This window comes from Piliocolobus tephrosceles, chromosome 5 (genome assembly GCF_002776525.5).
Source record: "Piliocolobus tephrosceles isolate RC106 chromosome 5, ASM277652v3, whole genome shotgun sequence".
Taxonomy (NCBI): domain Eukaryota; kingdom Metazoa; phylum Chordata; class Mammalia; order Primates; family Cercopithecidae; genus Piliocolobus; species Piliocolobus tephrosceles.
The window spans coordinates 126,021,264-126,038,813 of NC_045438.1; the positions used below are offsets into that span (position 1 = coordinate 126,021,264).

General features: G+C 43.5%; 1 protein-coding gene across 3 annotated transcripts in view; it reads right to left on the reverse strand.

Moving 5' to 3' along the window:
* The window catches only part of BICRAL (BRD4 interacting chromatin remodeling complex associated protein like), an 89,893-nt gene that overhangs the window by 56,187 nt on the left and 16,156 nt on the right, over positions 1-17,550 (reverse strand). Inside the window, exon 2 of one of the 3 annotated variants that reach the window (XM_023212829.1) lies at positions 3,295-3,390. The exons of 1 other annotated variant lie outside the window; for it this stretch is intronic. Coding sequence is in view for 1 of the 2 variants with exons in the window: in XM_023212828.1 (XP_023068596.1) it covers positions 3,225-3,234 (10 nt within the window). In the remaining variant the exon portion in view is untranslated. One more of the 3 variants, XM_023212828.1, reaches the window with a different exon arrangement.

Here is a 17,550-nt window from a genome sequence, read left to right on the forward strand (position 1 = left end):
AAAAAAAAAAAAAAAAAAAAAAAAGATACTGATGTACTGTTTCTCATTTGCATTATTTCCAAAGAAAAGTCTGCCATCATTCTTACCTTTCTTTTTTTCATAATGTGTCATTTTTTCCTCTGGACACTTTAAATATTTTTCTCTTTACCACTAGTTTTAAGCAATCTGATTATGAAAAGCCTTGGTGTAGTTCTCTTCATGCTTCCTGTGGTTAGGGTTCACTAAGCTTCTAGAATCTGCAGGTTTATAGTTTCCCTCCAATTTAGACAAATTTCAGCCATTAATTTTTTCAAATATTTTATGCCCCTTCCTCTCCTTTGGGGACTACAATTACAGTTACATTATTAGACTATTTGAAGTGTCCCACAGTTCAATGATGCTGTATTTTCTTTCAGTCTTTTATTTTTTTAATTTAATTTATTAATTTGAGACAGGTTTTTGCTCTGCTGCCCAAGCTGGGACCACAGGCACCTGCCATCATGCCCAGCTAATTTCTGTATTTTTTGTAGAGACACGGTTTTACCATGTTGTCTAGGAGGCTGGTCCTGAACTCCTGGGCTCACGCGATCCTCCTGCCTTGGCCTCCTAAAGTGTTGGGATTACAGGTGTGAGCCACGATGCCTGGCCTTTTATAGTATTTTAATCTCTCTGGCTTTCATTTAGGATAGCTTCTATTCGTATGACTTCAAACTCATAAATATTTTCTTCTGCAGTCTCTAATCTTCTGTTAATCCCATCCAGTAAACTTTTATTTTAAAACATTGTAGTTTTCATCTCCAGAAGTTCAATTTGGGTCTTTTTAATATATTCCATGTCATTATTATTAAAAAAATTTTTTTTGCTTTGTTGTCTTGGCCCAAGATGAGAATCCATGCCATTATTTGTTTAATCTTTTCACTATTTTCTTGAACTTACGTAAGATAGCAACAACTTAAAAAAATTTTTTTTGAAGAGGCAGGGTCTCACTGTGTTGCCCAGGGTGGTCTTGAACCCCTAGTCTCACGTGATCCTCCTGCCTCAGCCTCCCAGTGATGGGATTACAAGCATGAGCTCCACGGCAGGCTAATTTTTGTATTTTTTGTAGATACCGGGTTTCGCCATGTTGCCCAGGCTGGTCTCATATTCCTGGCCTCAAGCAATCCACCTGTCTCCACCACACAAAGTGTTAGGATTACAGGCATAAGCCACCTCATCTGGCCAACTTTTTAATGATTAATTCTATCATTTGTGTGATTTCTGCGTCTGTTTCTATTGATTGATTTAATTGGTGGTGGTGGTCTCAATTAAAGGTGGTATTATCTGCTTCTTTGCACGCCTGGTCATTTTTTATTGGATGTCAGACATTGTTAATTTCACATTATCAGGTGTTGGATATTTTTGAGCTTTGTCTAGGACACAGTTAAGTTACTTTACAAAGTTTCTTTACAAAATGTCTGATCCTTTTAAGGTTTGCTTTTAAGCTTTGTCAATCTTTAGTCTAGAAGTCATTTTGCCCTATATTGAGGCAATAAATACCTCATTTGATATTCTATGAATTACAAGGACTTTTGCACTCTTGCAGATGGGAACACAAACTATTCTCTGCCCTATGTGAGCTCCAAATAGGGTTCCTTCCCAGAACTTAGGTAGTTTTCTCAAACACATCAGTTATCAGCTGAAAACTTGAGAAAGACTCTGTAGATCTCCAGATAGTGAAGTGTAGTGCTCTCTCTCTCTGGTACCCTGCCTTGGCGGTAGGCTTTCTTTTTTTTTTTTTTTTTTTTTTTTTTTGAGATGGAGTCTCGCTCTGTTGGGAGGCTGAAGTGTAGTGAGGTAATCTCGGCTCACTGCAACCTCCACCTCCCGGGTTCAAGTGATTCTCCTGCCTCAGCCTCGGGAGTAGCTGGGATTACAGGCACATGCCGCCATGCCCAGCTAATTTTTGTATTTTTAGTAGGGACGGGGTTTCACCACGTTGGCTAGGATGGTCTCGATCTCTTGATCCCGTGATCCACTCGCCTTGGCCTCCCAAAGTGCTGGGATTACAGGCGTAAGCCACCGTGCCTGGCCGAATTTAGGCCATTTTAACCTCTCAGAGACATCAGCTCAACTCAGGAAGATTATCAGCTTTCCTGTGGGTTCCTCCTCCCCTGAGCTATGGAACACTCTTGACAGTAAACTGGGTCAGTTATAGGGCTCATCTCATTTGTTTTGTCCTCTCAGGAGTCACTGTCCTGTGCTGCCTTATATCTAATATCTAAAAAACCATTATTTCATTATATTGTGTCTGACTTTTACGGTTTTTTTTTTTTTTTTTTTTTTGAGACGGAGTCTCGCTCTGTCGCCCAGGCTGGAGTGCAGTGGCTGGATCTCAGCTCACTCCAAGCTCCGCCTCCCGGGTTTACGCCATTCTCCTGCCTCAGCCTCCTGAGTAGCTGGGACTACAGGCGCCCGCCACCTCGCCCGGCTAGTTTTTTGTATTTTTTAGTAGAGACGGGGTTTCACCGTGTTGGCCAGGATGGTCTCGATCTCCTGACCTTGTGATCCGCCCGTCTCGGCCTCCCAAAGTGCTGGGATTACAGGCTTGAGCCACCGCGCCCGGCCGACTTTTACCGTTTTTACACAGGAAGTTAAATCCAGTCTTGGTTACTCAATTTTGGCCCCATAGTCATTTGTAAGGTCTTGAACCAAATCTCTTGAAGGGATTATATGAGTTCATCAGCAGAGATTATAGGATCAGAGTATTCAGAAAGAGGGAGGATAGGAGAAAGGAAGAAGGAAGGAGGACAGATAATTAAATTGTTTACACAGTTTTCTCCTGTGCCTCCTTTTGTTTTCTACCCTTGAAGAACAGCTTAGGGAATGAGAAAGGCTCCTTCTTTAATTCCTATCTTTAATAAAACTATTCAATGGGTTTAAAGAATATTCATTATTCATTTAACAAACATTAGCGCCAGGTACTACGCTAGGGGTGGGAATACAAAATAGTATGACATAAATGTAATAAATGTAAAAATCCTTCACATTTTGTAGAACAGAAGAAGCAAGGCTGAAAAGTGAACTACTGTGTTTGAGCAAACAGTTTTCCAATGGGTGTCACCATCAGAAAGTTATGCCATGAACAGCCAGTTATGCAAGGCAAATAACTATTCATGTTGATAAGGATATAAAGTATTCTCATCTTATTCTTTTTACTATATTGTAATTGTACTGTGCTGTTAAATTTTGTAATTGCAAGACTTCACCTTCTGGCATGGTTCCCGTTTTGAAGGAACTCACTTTCTTTTGGAAGACAGACATGCAACAATTCATTACCATTGCAATGTGAGAAGTGCTACAATATTTGGCAGGAGTTCCCAAGCTTCTTCAGGTGAAATCGCTGGGCTTTTTGTGAAATAATATGACGTTTTGCTAGAAGAAAACATGACAATATTTTCACAATTATATCCATTTGGGGAGAAAAGAAGCTGTCAAACTCAGCATGATTGGCTTTAAGTTTTTTTAGTTATTATTCAACCAAGGATTTCTTCATTTATTTTGTCACTAGCTAGGGCCTTCTAAAAGCAAGGAGGAGTGGGTGGAAAAGAGTAAGGCAAATTATTACAAGAAAAACTTAGAAATTTAAAAATTCTGCCGGGTGCGGTAGCTCACGCCTGTAATCCCACCACTTTGGGATGCTGAGGTGAGTGGATCACCTAAGGTCAGGAGTTTGAGACAAGTCTGGCCAACACGGTGAAACCCCATCTGTACTAAAAATATAGAACTCAGCCAGGTGTGGTGGCATGCGCCTGTAATCTCAGCTACTCGGGAGGCTGAGGCAGGAGAACTGCCTGAACCCAGGAGGCAGAGGTTGCAGTGAGGTAAGATCATGCCACTGCACTCCAGCCTGGGCGACAGAGCAAGATTCTGTCTCAAAAAATAAATAAATAAAAATAATAAAAATTCCCAGCTGGGCATGGTGGCTTATGTCTGTAACTCCAGCACTTTGGGAGGCTGAGACAGGCGGATCAGTTGAGCTCAGGAGTTCGAGACCAGCCTGGGCAACATGGAAAAAATCCCATCTCTATAAAAACCACAAAAAATTAGCTGGGTGTGGTGGCTTGGGCCTGTGGCCCCAGCTACTCTGGAGGCTGAGGCAGGAGAATTGCTTGAATCCAGGAGGCGAGGAGGCTTGAATCTGAATTGCTTGAATCTCGGAAGCAGAGGTTGCAGTGAGCCAAGATTGTGCCACTGCACTCCAGCCTGGGCGACTAGAGTAAAACTCTGTCTAAAAAAAAAAAAAAAAAAAAAAAAAAAAATTCCCGGACGGGCGCAGTGGCTCACGCCTACAATCTGAGCACTTTGGGAGGCCGAGGCAGGTGGATCACAAGGTCAGGAGATTGAGACCATCCTGGCTAACACGGTGAAACCCCGTCTCTACTAAAAATACAAAAAATTAGCCGGGTACGGTGGCCGGCGCCTGTGGTCCCAGCTACTTGGGAGGCTGAGGCAGGAGAACGGCTTGCAGTGAGTGGAGATCTCACCATTGTGCTCTAGCCTGGGCAAAAAGAGTGAGATTCTGTCTCAAAAAAAAAAAAAAAAAAAAAATCCCAAAGTTGGAAAAGGCAATATTTAACATAAGTGATAAACCTGGTTCATTTCATGAAATGAAGACTTTGAAGGTCTTTAAATTGCTTTAATTCCTACTTGAGGTAGGAATGAGGTGGGGCAGAAATAAGCCTAACAGCAGACATAAAAAAGAACGAGTTCGTATCCTTTGCAGGGACATGAATGAAGCTGGAAACCATCATTCTCAGCAAACTAACACAGGAACAGAAAACCAAATACTGCATGTTCTCACTCATAAGTGGGAGTTGAACAATGAGAACATATGGGCATAAGGAGAGGAATAACACACATCAGGGCCTGTTGGGGTGGGAGGGTGGGGTCTAGGGGAGGCCAGAACTTAAAATATTAAAAAAAAAAAAAAAAAGAAAGAAAGAAATAAGCCTAACATATTAAGCAATCCAGCTGGCAAAAAAAATGTGCTATAACATGGGGGAAAGAGTGACCAACCATGAAGGCGGCTGGGGAGAATTTCTGTCAAGGCTTTACAGAGGCTGAGGACATAGGGCAAGGACACTGAATTTGGAAGTCACAGGGCTTGTTTTGGATACTGACATTGACTAATCATGTGACGACGAAGAAGCTCCAACCTCTGGGTCCCATTTCCCATTTGTTAATGAACTTAATAGACCACATCAGTGAGTTTTTAAAACTTGGGACCCAGTATTCTTTAAGGTATCCAGGAGCTATCTTGGAGGCTTAAAATAGCTGGTGGTGGAGGCACTCTTAACACTCCCACCTCTCCCCACACACACCCTTCAGCTGAGTAGCTCAACTCTTACTCAACTGCAAGAAAAAAGTTTGAAAATCATTTAACTTAACCAGCTCCCAAACTCCCAGAACTCCATGACTTGTCATCTATTAAAAAGGAATGACCATCAGCAATGGTGAATCTGGCAACGTAAACAGGAATCCATGAAAATCAAGACATCCATGATTACTTTAGCAAGCAGGACAATAGCTATACATATAGGGCCCATATTTCATTAAGGTAAACTCTAACAGCTGGGCACAGTGGCTCATGCCTGTAATCCCAGCACTTGGGAGGCTGAGGTGGGCGGATCACCTGAGGTCAGGAGTTCGAGACCAGCCTGACCAACATGGAGAAAGCCCATCTCTACTGAAAATACAGTTAGTCGGGCGCGGTGGCACATGCCTGTAATCCCAGCTACTCGGGAGGCTGAGGCAGGAGAATCGCTTGAACCTGGGAGGTGGAGGTTGCAGTGAGCCAAGATCGCACCATTGCACTCCAGCCTGGGCAACAAGAGCGAAACTCCATCTAAAAAAAAAAAAAAAAAGATATTATAGTACTATCCTCAAAAACAGGAATCTCATCTTATTTGTCTTCATATCCCCAGCAAATAGCACATAAGTGGGTATAATAAATATTGAATAAATATCCAGGATTTAAATATAAGGCAGCTGTATTTATTCACTTTTCCTTGAAAACTTCAGTTTTCCAAGCTCCCAAAGACCTTGCCTAATTAAAAGTTCATATAATTCCATAATTCTAGGTTAATCCTGACACATTTACAATTTCACAGAGTCCATCAGCATTGAAATTCTATAATTCCTGATGAATTATAAATATATCATTCTGTTAAATTTTTTTCAGTTATACAGGTGCGCACTACCACACTCGGGTAATTTCTGTTTTTGGTTTTTTTTTTTTTTTGAGACGGAGTGTTGCTCTTTTGCCAGGCTGGAGTGCAGTGGTGTGATCTTGGCTCATTGCAACCTCCGCCTCCCAGGTTTGAGTGATTCTCCTGCCTCAGCCTACCAAGTAGCTGGGACTACAAGTGCGCGCCACCATGCCCAGCGAATTTTTGTACTTTTAGAGATGGGGTTTCACCATGTTGGCCAGGATGGTCTCGATTACTTGACCTCGGGATCACATTTTTTTTTTAAAAAGACTCTGTATCTTTTAGAAATCCATACTGAAATAGGCATGAATGAAAAAAAAAATGACATCTGAGATTTGCTTCAAAATAATATGAAGGCCAGGTGTGGTGGCTCACACCTGTAATCCCAGCACTTTGGGAGGCTGAGATGGGCAGATCACGAGGTCAGGAGATCGAGACCATCCTGGCTAACACGGTGAAACCCTGTCTCTACTAAAAATACAAAAAATTATCTGGGCGCGGTGGCGGGTGCCTGTAATCCCAGCTACTCAGGAGGCTGAGGCAGGAGAATGGGGTGAGCCCGGGAGGCGGAGCTTGCAGTGAGCCCAGATTGTGCCACTGCACTCCAGCCTGGGTGACAGAGTGAGACTCCATCTCAAAATAAATAAATAAATAAATAAATAATAATAATAATATGAGGCCGGGCGCGGTGGCTCAAGCCTGTAATCCCAGCAATTTGGGAGGCCGAGGCGGGCGGATCATGAGGTCAGGAGATCGAGACCATCCTGGCGAACACAGTGAAACCCCGTCTCTACTAAAAATACAAAAAAAAATTAGCCAGGCACGGTGGCGTGCACCTGTAGTCCCAGCTACTCAGGAGGCCGAGGCAGGAGAACGGCGTGAACCGGGGAGGCGGAGGTTGCAGTGAGCTGAGATCGCGCCACGGCACTCCAGCCTGGGCGACAGAGCGAGACTCCGTCTCAAAATAATAATAATAATAATAATAATAATAATAATAATAATAATAATATGAACTGGAGTTGGTTATTAAAAACATGAATGGCTGGGCATGGGCTCATGCCTGTAAGCCCAGCACTGTGGGCGGCCTAGGTGGGTGGATCACTTGAGGTCAGGAGTTCAAGAGCAGCCTGGCTAACATGGCAAACCCTGTCTCTACTAAAAATACAAAAATTAGCGGCCGGGCGCGGTGGCTCAAGCCTGTAATCCCAGCACTTGGGAGGCCGAGACGGGCGGATCACGAGGTCAGGAGATCGAGACCATCCTGGCTAACACGGTGAAACCCCGTCTCTACTAAAAAATACAAAAAACTAGCCGGGCGAGGTGGCGGGCGCCTGTAGTCCCAGCTACTCAGGAGGCTGAGGCAGGAGAATGGCGTAAACCCGGGAGGCGGAGCTTGCAGTGAGCTGAGATCCGGCCACTGCACTCCAGCCTGGGCGACAGAGCGAGACTCCGTCTCAAAAAAAAAAAAAAAAAAAAAAAAAAAAAAAAAAAAAAAAAATTAGCTAGGCCTAGTGATGGGTATCTTTAATCCCAGCTACTCGGGAGGCTGAAGCAGAATTGCTTGAACCTGGGAGGCAGAGGTTGCAGTGAGCCAAGATCATGCCATTGCACTACAGCCTGAGTGACAAGAGCAAGACTCTGTCTCAAAAAACAAAACATGAAAAACCACTGAGCACAGTGGCTCATGCTTGTAATCCCAGCACTTTGGTAGGTCAAGTGGGTGGATCGCTTGAGTTCAGGAGTTTGAGACCAGCCTAGGCAACATAGCAAAACCCTGTCTCTACTAAAAAATATAAAAATTAGCTGGGCATCATGGCACATGCCTGTAGTCCCAGCTACTTGAGAGGCTAATGTGGGAGGATCGACAGAGCCTGGGAAGTGGAGGTTGCAGTGAACCAAGATGGCACCATTGCACTCCAGCCTGGCCAACAGTGTAAGACCCCTGTCTCAAAAAAAAAAAAAAAAAAAAAAAAAGAAAAAGAAAAAATTAGCCAGGTGTGGTAGCACATGCCTGTGGTCCCAGTTACCAGGGAGGATGAGGTGAGAAGATTTCTTGAGCCCAGAAGGTCAAAGCTGCAGTGAGCTATCGCCCTCGGCAACAGAGTAAGACTCTGTTTCAAGAAAACAAAAGCCAGGGACTCCTGTCCTCCCCTACCCCAACCCTGGAGATTCTGATTCACCTGGAATCTGCGGTTACTAGTTGCCCTTGGGAAAATTTCAAGCAAATTGGGGAACCTGTTCCAGGTCTAAGTGGAGTCAGGTGGGACCTGCAAACAAGGGCCTCAGATTGACTCAGAAACACAAACTGAGGCTCCAACTCTCCAAACTTAAGGGGAGAATCCCGTTTCTTGGCAACCTGACTGAAGGAAAGATGCCGTGGGCAAAATCTTATGTGGGAATGCATCACCCTAAGCCACATTTAGTATCAATCGTTTTTTACTCCTTCCCGCCAAATAATTCCTCTACTTCTTCCTTCTCCTCTGTGGCACATTGACTCATATTTACATTAGAAAGTCAGCTCCATCAGGGCAGAGATTTGTGTCTGTTCACCAATGAACCTTGGCACCCAGAATAGCCCCTGGCACATAATAGGAACTCAGCAAACATTTTAAAAAATGAACTTATCACCCTTTCTAATGTGTTGGTCACAGGATGGCAAACCTGCAACAGAACCAGGCACACAGGGAGAGTGTGTTTATTCACTTTTTCTTGAAAACTTCAGTTTTCCAAGAAAGCATATTTTTCTTACTTTGGAGACCAGGTTATTCCTATAGGAGAACAATCTAAAGTGGAAAACAAAGAACTTTATTTAAGCTGACAACATACAATAGGGCTAAAGTTATTTTCCACTACTCCCCTGCCCTCTATTCTAGCCCACTGCCACTCTCCTAGCCTCCAAACACAATGATGTACTTTCCCAGCATCTGTCCTTGTCCAGGTGACAAATTTCCTTACCTGAAATGCTCTTCTTCCTCTCCCATGTCTACTGAAAATACAACCATTATTCAAAATTAGTTTGGATCTGATCTCCGTGAATCCGTCTCTGACAACCTCAGCCTGTCTTCATATTTCTCTGCCCAGAATTCTGACAGCAGCAACTACATCTGTGGACACTGATCAGACACTGCTCTGTGTGATAATCTTCATTATGCTTATCTTCTGTTCCCAATTAAAGCGGCGCAGGCTGGGCATAGTGGCTCCCGCCTGTAATCCCAACACTCTGGGAGGCCAAGGCAGGAGGATCGCTTGAAGCCAGGAGTTCAAGACCAGACTAGGCTACACAGTGAGACCTAATTTTTTTAAAAAAGCAGAGCCCAAATATAAATGAATACACAATCATAAAGTGCTATGAGAGTGCTGATGAAAAAGCATTTAATTCTCCCATCCCAAAGGCAGGCAACTTTTACACTGTATGGTTTTTTGGCATCAGAGAGCTGAATATACTGGCCCATTACAATAGGCACTAGCTAGCCTATCTGTACCCACCCCACTTGTCCCTGTAAGAAACCCTTAGTTCTTTGCTTCCTTGACCACTTGATGTCCCCAGAACTTACCAGTTTTTCAATTATTTGACTTTGCATGTTCCCTTTACTTTGAAGACATTCCTACCCACCTCCAAGCTGTCAACTGACAATGCCTACTTATCCTGAAGGTCTTGAGTAAAATGATACTGCCTTTCTTTAGTTTCATTTAAATCCTGAAGCAAAATTCATTATTCACTTATTCATATCCCCTAGAGGACATCTGACATCTTACCAGCACCTGACACATGTATGACAATATGGCCATGTGCCCCATAACAACTTTTCATATACAGTGGACCACATATATGATTATGGTCCCATAAGAGTATAATACTGGCTGGGCGCAGTGGCTCACGACTGTAATCTCAGCACTTTGGAAGGCCGAGATGGGCAGATCATCTGAAGTCAGGAGTTTGAGACCAGCCTGACCAACGTGGAGAAACCCTGTCTCTACTAAAAACACAGAATTAGTCAGGCCTGGCACATGCCTGTAATCCCAGCTACTTGGGAGGCTGAGGCAGGAGAATCATTTGAACCCAGGAGGCAGAGGTTGCAGTGAGCAGAGATCGTGCCCTTGCACTCCAGCCTGGGCAACAGAGCGAAACTCCATCTCAAAAAAACAAAAAACAAACTATATATGTATATGTATATGTATATATGTATGTATGTGTATATATGTATATATAGTATGTGTATATATATGCACGTGTATATATAATATTGTTAGTGTACCTTTTCTGTGTGTGAATAGGATTAGACACACTAATGCTTACCATTGTGTTATGGTTGCCTACAGTATTCAGTATAGTAACATGCTGCACAGTCTTGTGCCTGGGAACAATAGGCTATACCATATAGCTTGGGTCTGCAGTAGGCTAGATCATCTAGGTTTGTGTAAGAGTACTCTGATGTTCACAAGATAATGCAATTGCTAGGGCATTTCTTAGAACGTATCCTCATTCTTAAGCAACACATGAGTATACTTGGTTTTTCTGGCTTTCCCATTGGCTTACAAGTTCCATGAAAACTGGATGAGTTTCCTTTCATCTCTGTGTTAGCAGAGGGTACGGCAATGCCTGATACATACATGCCTAATAACTATTTACCCTATGCAATTACTTTCATAAGTTTCTGGTTTCCAAAGGACATTTTTAGGGGTAATGTCAGTTACTAATTTACTTTCCAAGAATATGCACCAAGGCTACATGTGAGCACTTTTTCACGATGGTACAGCACAGACTCTGGGATGCAGGCCTGGTCCTCCATGGTCCAGGATCCACTGGCTAATGCTGGACCCTTATCATCCAGCTAGGCATCTATCAAGCCAGTGTAAAAAAAGTGAGGAATCAGGCCGGGCGCGGTGGCTCAAGCCTGTAATCCCAGCATTTTGGGAGGCCGAGACGGGCGGATCACTAGGTCAGGAGATCGAGACCATCCTGGCTAACACGGTGAAACCCCGTCTCTACTAAAAAAATACAAAAAACTAGCTGGAAGTGGTGGCGGGCGCCTGTAGTCCCAGCTACTCGGGAGGCTGAGGCGAGAGAATGGCGTAAACCCGGGAGGCAGAGCTTGCAGTGAGCTGAGATCCAGCCACTGCACTCCAGCCTGGGTGACAGAGCGAGACTCCATCTCAAAAAAAAAAAAAAAAAAAAAAAAAAAAAAGTGAGGAATCAGCTGAGCCCCACATCTTCTCCAAATCAGACAATTTACTTCTCTCAGGCATAAGCAAATATAAGTTTTAAAGATCCACAGAATAAAAGATTGTGTGTCCTTCCAAGATAATCCACTTAATATTTAACAAACCTCCTTACGAAGGGATTTATGTGCTGAACATAAATATAAAATAGTTATTTGAAGTCTCCAAACATTTAGCACAGTAATTTATTATATTAATAATAGTTGTGTTCATTAAAAGACTCAGAAGTAAATGTCTAAGTTGAAGACATTTACCAAGTTGAAGGCACAGTCAGGGATGGGTTTAAGGTCTACTGAGTATACCAACACTAGACCTTAAAGAAAAGACAGCTCTACAATATGTTAAAAACCAGATGCCGTGACAAAAATGTTTTTATACTTCTTTACTGTGTTTTCTAAGAGAGTGTGAGGGCATTTTGTTAAATATGGAAAACCATACACAGGAAATGATTGAGAAATGAGGGGCTGGGCATGGCGGCTCACACTTGTAATCTCAGCACTTTGGGAGGCTGAGGAGGGAGGACTGTTTATGTGCATGAGTTCAAGACCAGCCTGGACAACATAGTGAGACCTCATCTCTATTAAAAACAAAAAAAACTAAAAGTTAAAAGAGCCAAAAGTAAGTCTTACTTATATATTCTCAATAAAGACAAACTATCTGAATATTAAATAGAAACTGCAGCGGTCCCCAGCCCAGGAGGCCCCAGTGAGGAAGACCGATGGAAGAGGCCAGTGGTCTGCTGGGAAGGGAGGTGGCCCCTCCCTTGCTGAGCCTCAGCCACCCCTCCCAGAGATGGTGCGCCCCCAACGTGGTCCGGAGATACACCCAGCTACCGCTTCGGGACCAGGACCAACAGGACGGGACCCGCCTCCCTGGACCTCGGACCTGATGGGGCCACGACCCCTGTGCTTCTCTCCTGAGGCAGGAGAATGGCGTGAACCCGGGAGGCGGAGCTTGCAGTGAGCTGAGATCTGGCCACTGCACTCCAGCCCGGGCGACAGAGCGAGACTCCATCTCAAAAAAAAAAAAAGAAAAAAAGAAAAAAAGAAACTGCTCTGATACTTATCTATTTCTAGTTTTATTCAGAAAAATATTTATGCATATATGTGTGGTTTTTTTGTTTTTTTGTTTTTTTGTTTTTTTTTTCTGAGATAAGGTCTTGCTCTGTTGCCCAGGCTGGATTACAATGGCATGAACATGGCTCAAAGTGATTCTCCTACCTCAGCCTCCCAAGTAGCTGAAAACAAAGGTACATGCCACTGTGCTAATTTTTAAAAAATTCATACAGAAGGGATTGCTCACCATGTTGCCCAGGCTGGTCTCAAACTCCTGGCCTCAAGGAATCCTCCTGCCTTGGCCTCCCAAAGTGCTGAGATTACAGGTGTGAATCACCATGCCCAGCATGATGGTATATTTTATTAAACAAAATGGAGATTTATCTAAGTCATTTATGTTTTTCCTAAAGCAAAGGGAATTTATTTTAGGAAACACTTTTTTATTTTTTATTTGTTTTGAGACGGAGTCTCACTCTGTCACCCAGGCTGGAGTGCAGTGGCGTGATCTCGGCTCACTGCAATCTTGGCCTCCCAGGTTCAAGCAGATTCTCCTACCTCAGACTCCTGAGTAGCTGGAATTAGAGGTGTGCGCCACCACGTCTGGATAATTTTTCTATGTTTAGTAGAGACAGGGTTTCACCATGTTGGCCAGGCTGGTATCAAACTCCTAACCTCAAGTGATCTGCCTGCCTTGGCTTCCCAAAGTGCTGGCTGGGATTAAGGCATGAGCCACCATGCCTGACCTATTTTAGAGAACATTTTAAATGAAATAAAAGCAATAATACTACCAATATGATTTTTTCCACTTTTACAGACTATGGACATTTTTGTACAATGCCAGTCATAAATAGTAAAAGAGACGGGACTCTGATGTTTGCATTCCTAGCCCACAGTCAAAACCTTCACTAAAATACAGTATGGTAAAAATTGAGCTATTAAAGTCAAAACTGCTTAATAGTAGGACACCATTTCTTAGTGTCGTTTAAATATATTCTGGTCCCTATGTATGGAACTGCTTTAAAAAATTCAAAATGTCAGTAGTTATAAACAAAATGTAGATTTTTTTCTCTCTCTCTCTGTCTTTTTTTTTCTTTTAAGAGTCTTGCTCTGTTGGCCAGGCTGGAGTGCAGTGGCTCGATCTCGGCTCACCGCAGCCTCCACCTCCAGGTTTCAGCAATTCCCCTGCTTTAGCCTCCCAAGTAGCTGGGATTACAGGCACCCACCACCATGCCTGGCTAATTTTGTATTTTTAGTAGAGACAGGGTTTCACCATGTTGGCCAGGCTGGTCTCGAACTCCTGACCTCAGGTGATCTGCCCATCTGGGCCTCCCAAAGTGCTGGGATTACAGGCGCTAGTCACTGTGCCTGGCCATATATTTCTTTTATTAAGCATCAGTATTAGTAATCTGATTAAAGTTATTATGAAAACTTTTGACTCTCTTTACTCTCTGTCAATGAGTAACATTCAAAATATTTTGGTTTTATGGCATGTTCCAAGAAAAATAAGCCCTATGAAAATAACAATGTTAACAAACAAAATTCCATTTTACAAAGTCAACGTTACCAAGGAAGATACACTGAGGATTCCCTTTTATTTATTTATTTTTTTTGAGATGGAGTCTCGCTCTGTCGCCCAGGCTGGAGTGCAGTGGCCGGATCTCAGCTCACTGCAAGCTCCGCCTCCCGGGTTTACGCCATTCTCCCGGCTCAGCCTCCCGAGTAGCTGGGACTACAGGCGCCCGCCACCTCGCCCGGCTAGTTTTTTGTATTTTTTTTTTTTTAGTAGAGGATTCCCTTTTATAAAGATAGACTCAAACAGAAAATGTGTGGACATAGCCAGATGTGCTGGTGGGTGCCTGTAGTCCCAGCTACTCAGGAGGCTGAGACACGAGAATCCCTTGAACCCAGGAGGCAGAGGTTGCAGTGAGCCGAGATCACACCACTGCACTCCAGCCTGGGCGATGAAGCGAGACCCTGTCTCAAAAAAAAAGAAAAGAAAAAAATGTGTGGACAAAATCAGTTTCTTAACAAGGAGAAAACAAGTGTGCTGTTATTTAAGCTTAAAAATGATTTAAGTCCAGGCGCGGTGGCTGAGGCTTATAATACCAGCACTTTGGGAGGCTGAAGTGACCAGCCTGGCCAACATGGCAAAACCCCATCTCTACTAAAAATAAAAAAAATAACTTTGGGAGGCCGAGGCGGACAGATCACAAGGTCAGGAATTGGAGACCAGCCTGGCCAATATAGTGAAACCCTATCTCTACTAAAAATACAAAAATTAGCTGGGCGTGGTGGCAGGCACCTGTAATCCTAGCTACTCGGAAGGCTAAGGCAGGAGAATCACTTGAAGCCGGAAGGCAGAGGTTGCAGTGAGCTGAGATTGTGCCATTGCACTCCAGCCTGGGCAACAGAGTGAGACTGTGTCTTAAAAAAACAAAACAAAACAAAAACCCCAAAATTACCCGAGTGTGGTAGTGCACGCCTGTAATTCCAGCTACTTGGGAAGCTGAGGCAGGAGAATTGCTTGAACCTGGGGGGGTGGAGGTTGCAGTCAGCCAAGATCGGGCCACTGCACTCCAGCTTGGGAGACAGAGCAAGATTCTGTCTCAAATAAATAAATAAATATTTAAGAAAGAATATGGACAAATATATTTGTAGCATATTACTCCAAGCAAGGTTTTACAATGAGTTTCTACAAAGAGTTTAAAGATACTGATTTAATGTCATCCTTTTAAACTCTCTTTAAGAGACATAAACTTCTATCCACTGAAATCTTTAATAAATCCTAAGACAGGCAGATCACGAGGTCAGGAAATCGAGACCATCCTGGCTAACACGGTGAAACCCCTGTCTCTACTAAAAAATACAAAAATCTAGCCTGGCGAGGTGGCAGGCGCCTGTAGTCCCAGCTACTTGGGAGGCTGAGGCAGGAGAATGGCGTGAACCTGGGAGGCGGAGCTTGCAGTGAGCTGAGATCCGGCCACAGCACTCCAGCCTGGGTGACAGAGCGAGACTCCATCTCAAAAAAAAAAAAAAAAAAAATCCTAAGAAACGCCATGTGAACCGGAATTTGTATTGTAATTATTTGTATCAAGAGACCATGAGATACATAGTTTCAGTTGGAGAAGATGAAAAACTTCTGGAGGAGAATGGTGGTGATGGGCCAGAAGCAGTGGCTCATGCCTGCAATCCCAGTGCTTTGGGAGGCCAAGGCTTGAGGACCACAAGGTCAAGAGATTGAGACCATCCTGGCTAACACGGTGAAACCCCGTCTCTACTAAAAATACAAAAAATTAGCCAGGCATGGTGGCAAGTGCCTGTAGTCTCAGCTATGAGGAGGAGGCTGAGGCAGGAGACTCCCTTGAACCCGGGAGGCAGAGGTTGCAGTGAGCCGAGATCACACCACTGAATTCTAGCCTGGATGACAGAGCAAGTCTCCATCTCAGAAAAAAAAAAAAGATTTAGTGGTGTATCTAATAACTACCCTCATTTGGAAGACAGTAATATTTCAAGATATTTGCTAATATAATGTGATATAAAAATATTTCAGCCAGGTATGGTGGCTCCTGCCTGTAATCTTAGCACTTTGGGAGGCCAAGGCAGGAGGTTCATTTGAGATCAGGAGTACAAGTCCAGCCTGGGCAATATAGTGAGACTTTGTCTCTAATATATATTTCTACTGGGTAAAAAATTTCCAGGCACTGTTTTTTTTTTTGACTAATAATGATTACTATTTATCATTGTTCTTCAATCATTTTTTAAATTATACTTTAAGTTCTAGGGTACATGTGTACAACGTGCAGGTTTGTTACATATGTATACATGTGCCATGTTGGTGTGCTGCACCCATTAACTTGTCATTTACATTAGGTATATCTCCTAATGCTATCCCTCCCCCCTCCCCCACCCCACGACAGGTCCCAGTGTGTGATGTTCCCCTTCTCCAGGCACTGTTAATACAGTCAAGCCCTCCATATTCATGGGTTCTGCACCCCCAGATTCAAACGACCACAGATTGAAAATATTTGGGAAAAATAAAACAAAAAATGACAATATAGCATTAAAAAATAATACAAATTTTAAAATGATATAGTCTAACAACTATTACATAGCATTTACATTGTATTAAATATTGTAAGTATTCTAGAAATGACTGGCTACTGTGGGCATGCTGCCTATGGGGCAGCCATGCTCTGCAAGGAGCAGTAATAAAAAATAAAAATTAAAACAAATCTAGAGATGATTTAAAGTATACGGGAGGATCTGTGTAGGTTATATGCAAACACTACACATTTTTTTTTCTAATTTTATTTATTTATTTAGAGACAGTGCCCAGGCTGGAGTGCAGTGACTTGATCTCAACTGACTACAACCTCTGCCTCCAGGGTTTGAGCGATTCTCCTGTCTCAGTCTCCCGAGTAGCTGGGACTGTAGGTGCCTGCCACCACCCCCGGCTAATTTTGTACTTTTAGTAGAGATGAGGTTTCACCATGTTGGCCAAGCTGGTCTCAAACTCCGTGCCTCAAGTGATCTGCCTGCCTTGGGCTACCAAAGTACCTGGATTATAGGTGTGAGCCACCATGCCTGGCCCACCTTTTTTTTTCTAATTAAAAAAATTTGTTTTCTTTTTCTGGTTTATGGGACTCTTTTTTAGATTTATTTTAATTTTAGATTCAGAGGGTACATGTGCATATTTTTTTTTTTTTTGAGACGGAGTTTCGCTCTGTCGCCCAGGCTGGAGTGCAGTGGCCGGATCTCAGCTCACTGCAAGCTCCGCCTCCCGGGTTTACACCATTCTCCTGCCTCAGCCTCCTGAGTAGCTGGGACTATAGGTGCCCGCCACCTCGCCCGGCTAGTTTTTTGTATTTTTTAGTAGAGACGGGGTTTTGCCATGTTAGCCAGGATGGTCTCGATCTCCTGACCTCGCGATCCACCCGTCTCGGCCTCCCAAAGTGCTGGGATTACAGGCTTGAGCCACCGCACCCGGCCATGTGGGCATATTTTTTACATGGGCATATTGCATACTGGTGGTGACTGGGCTTTTAGTG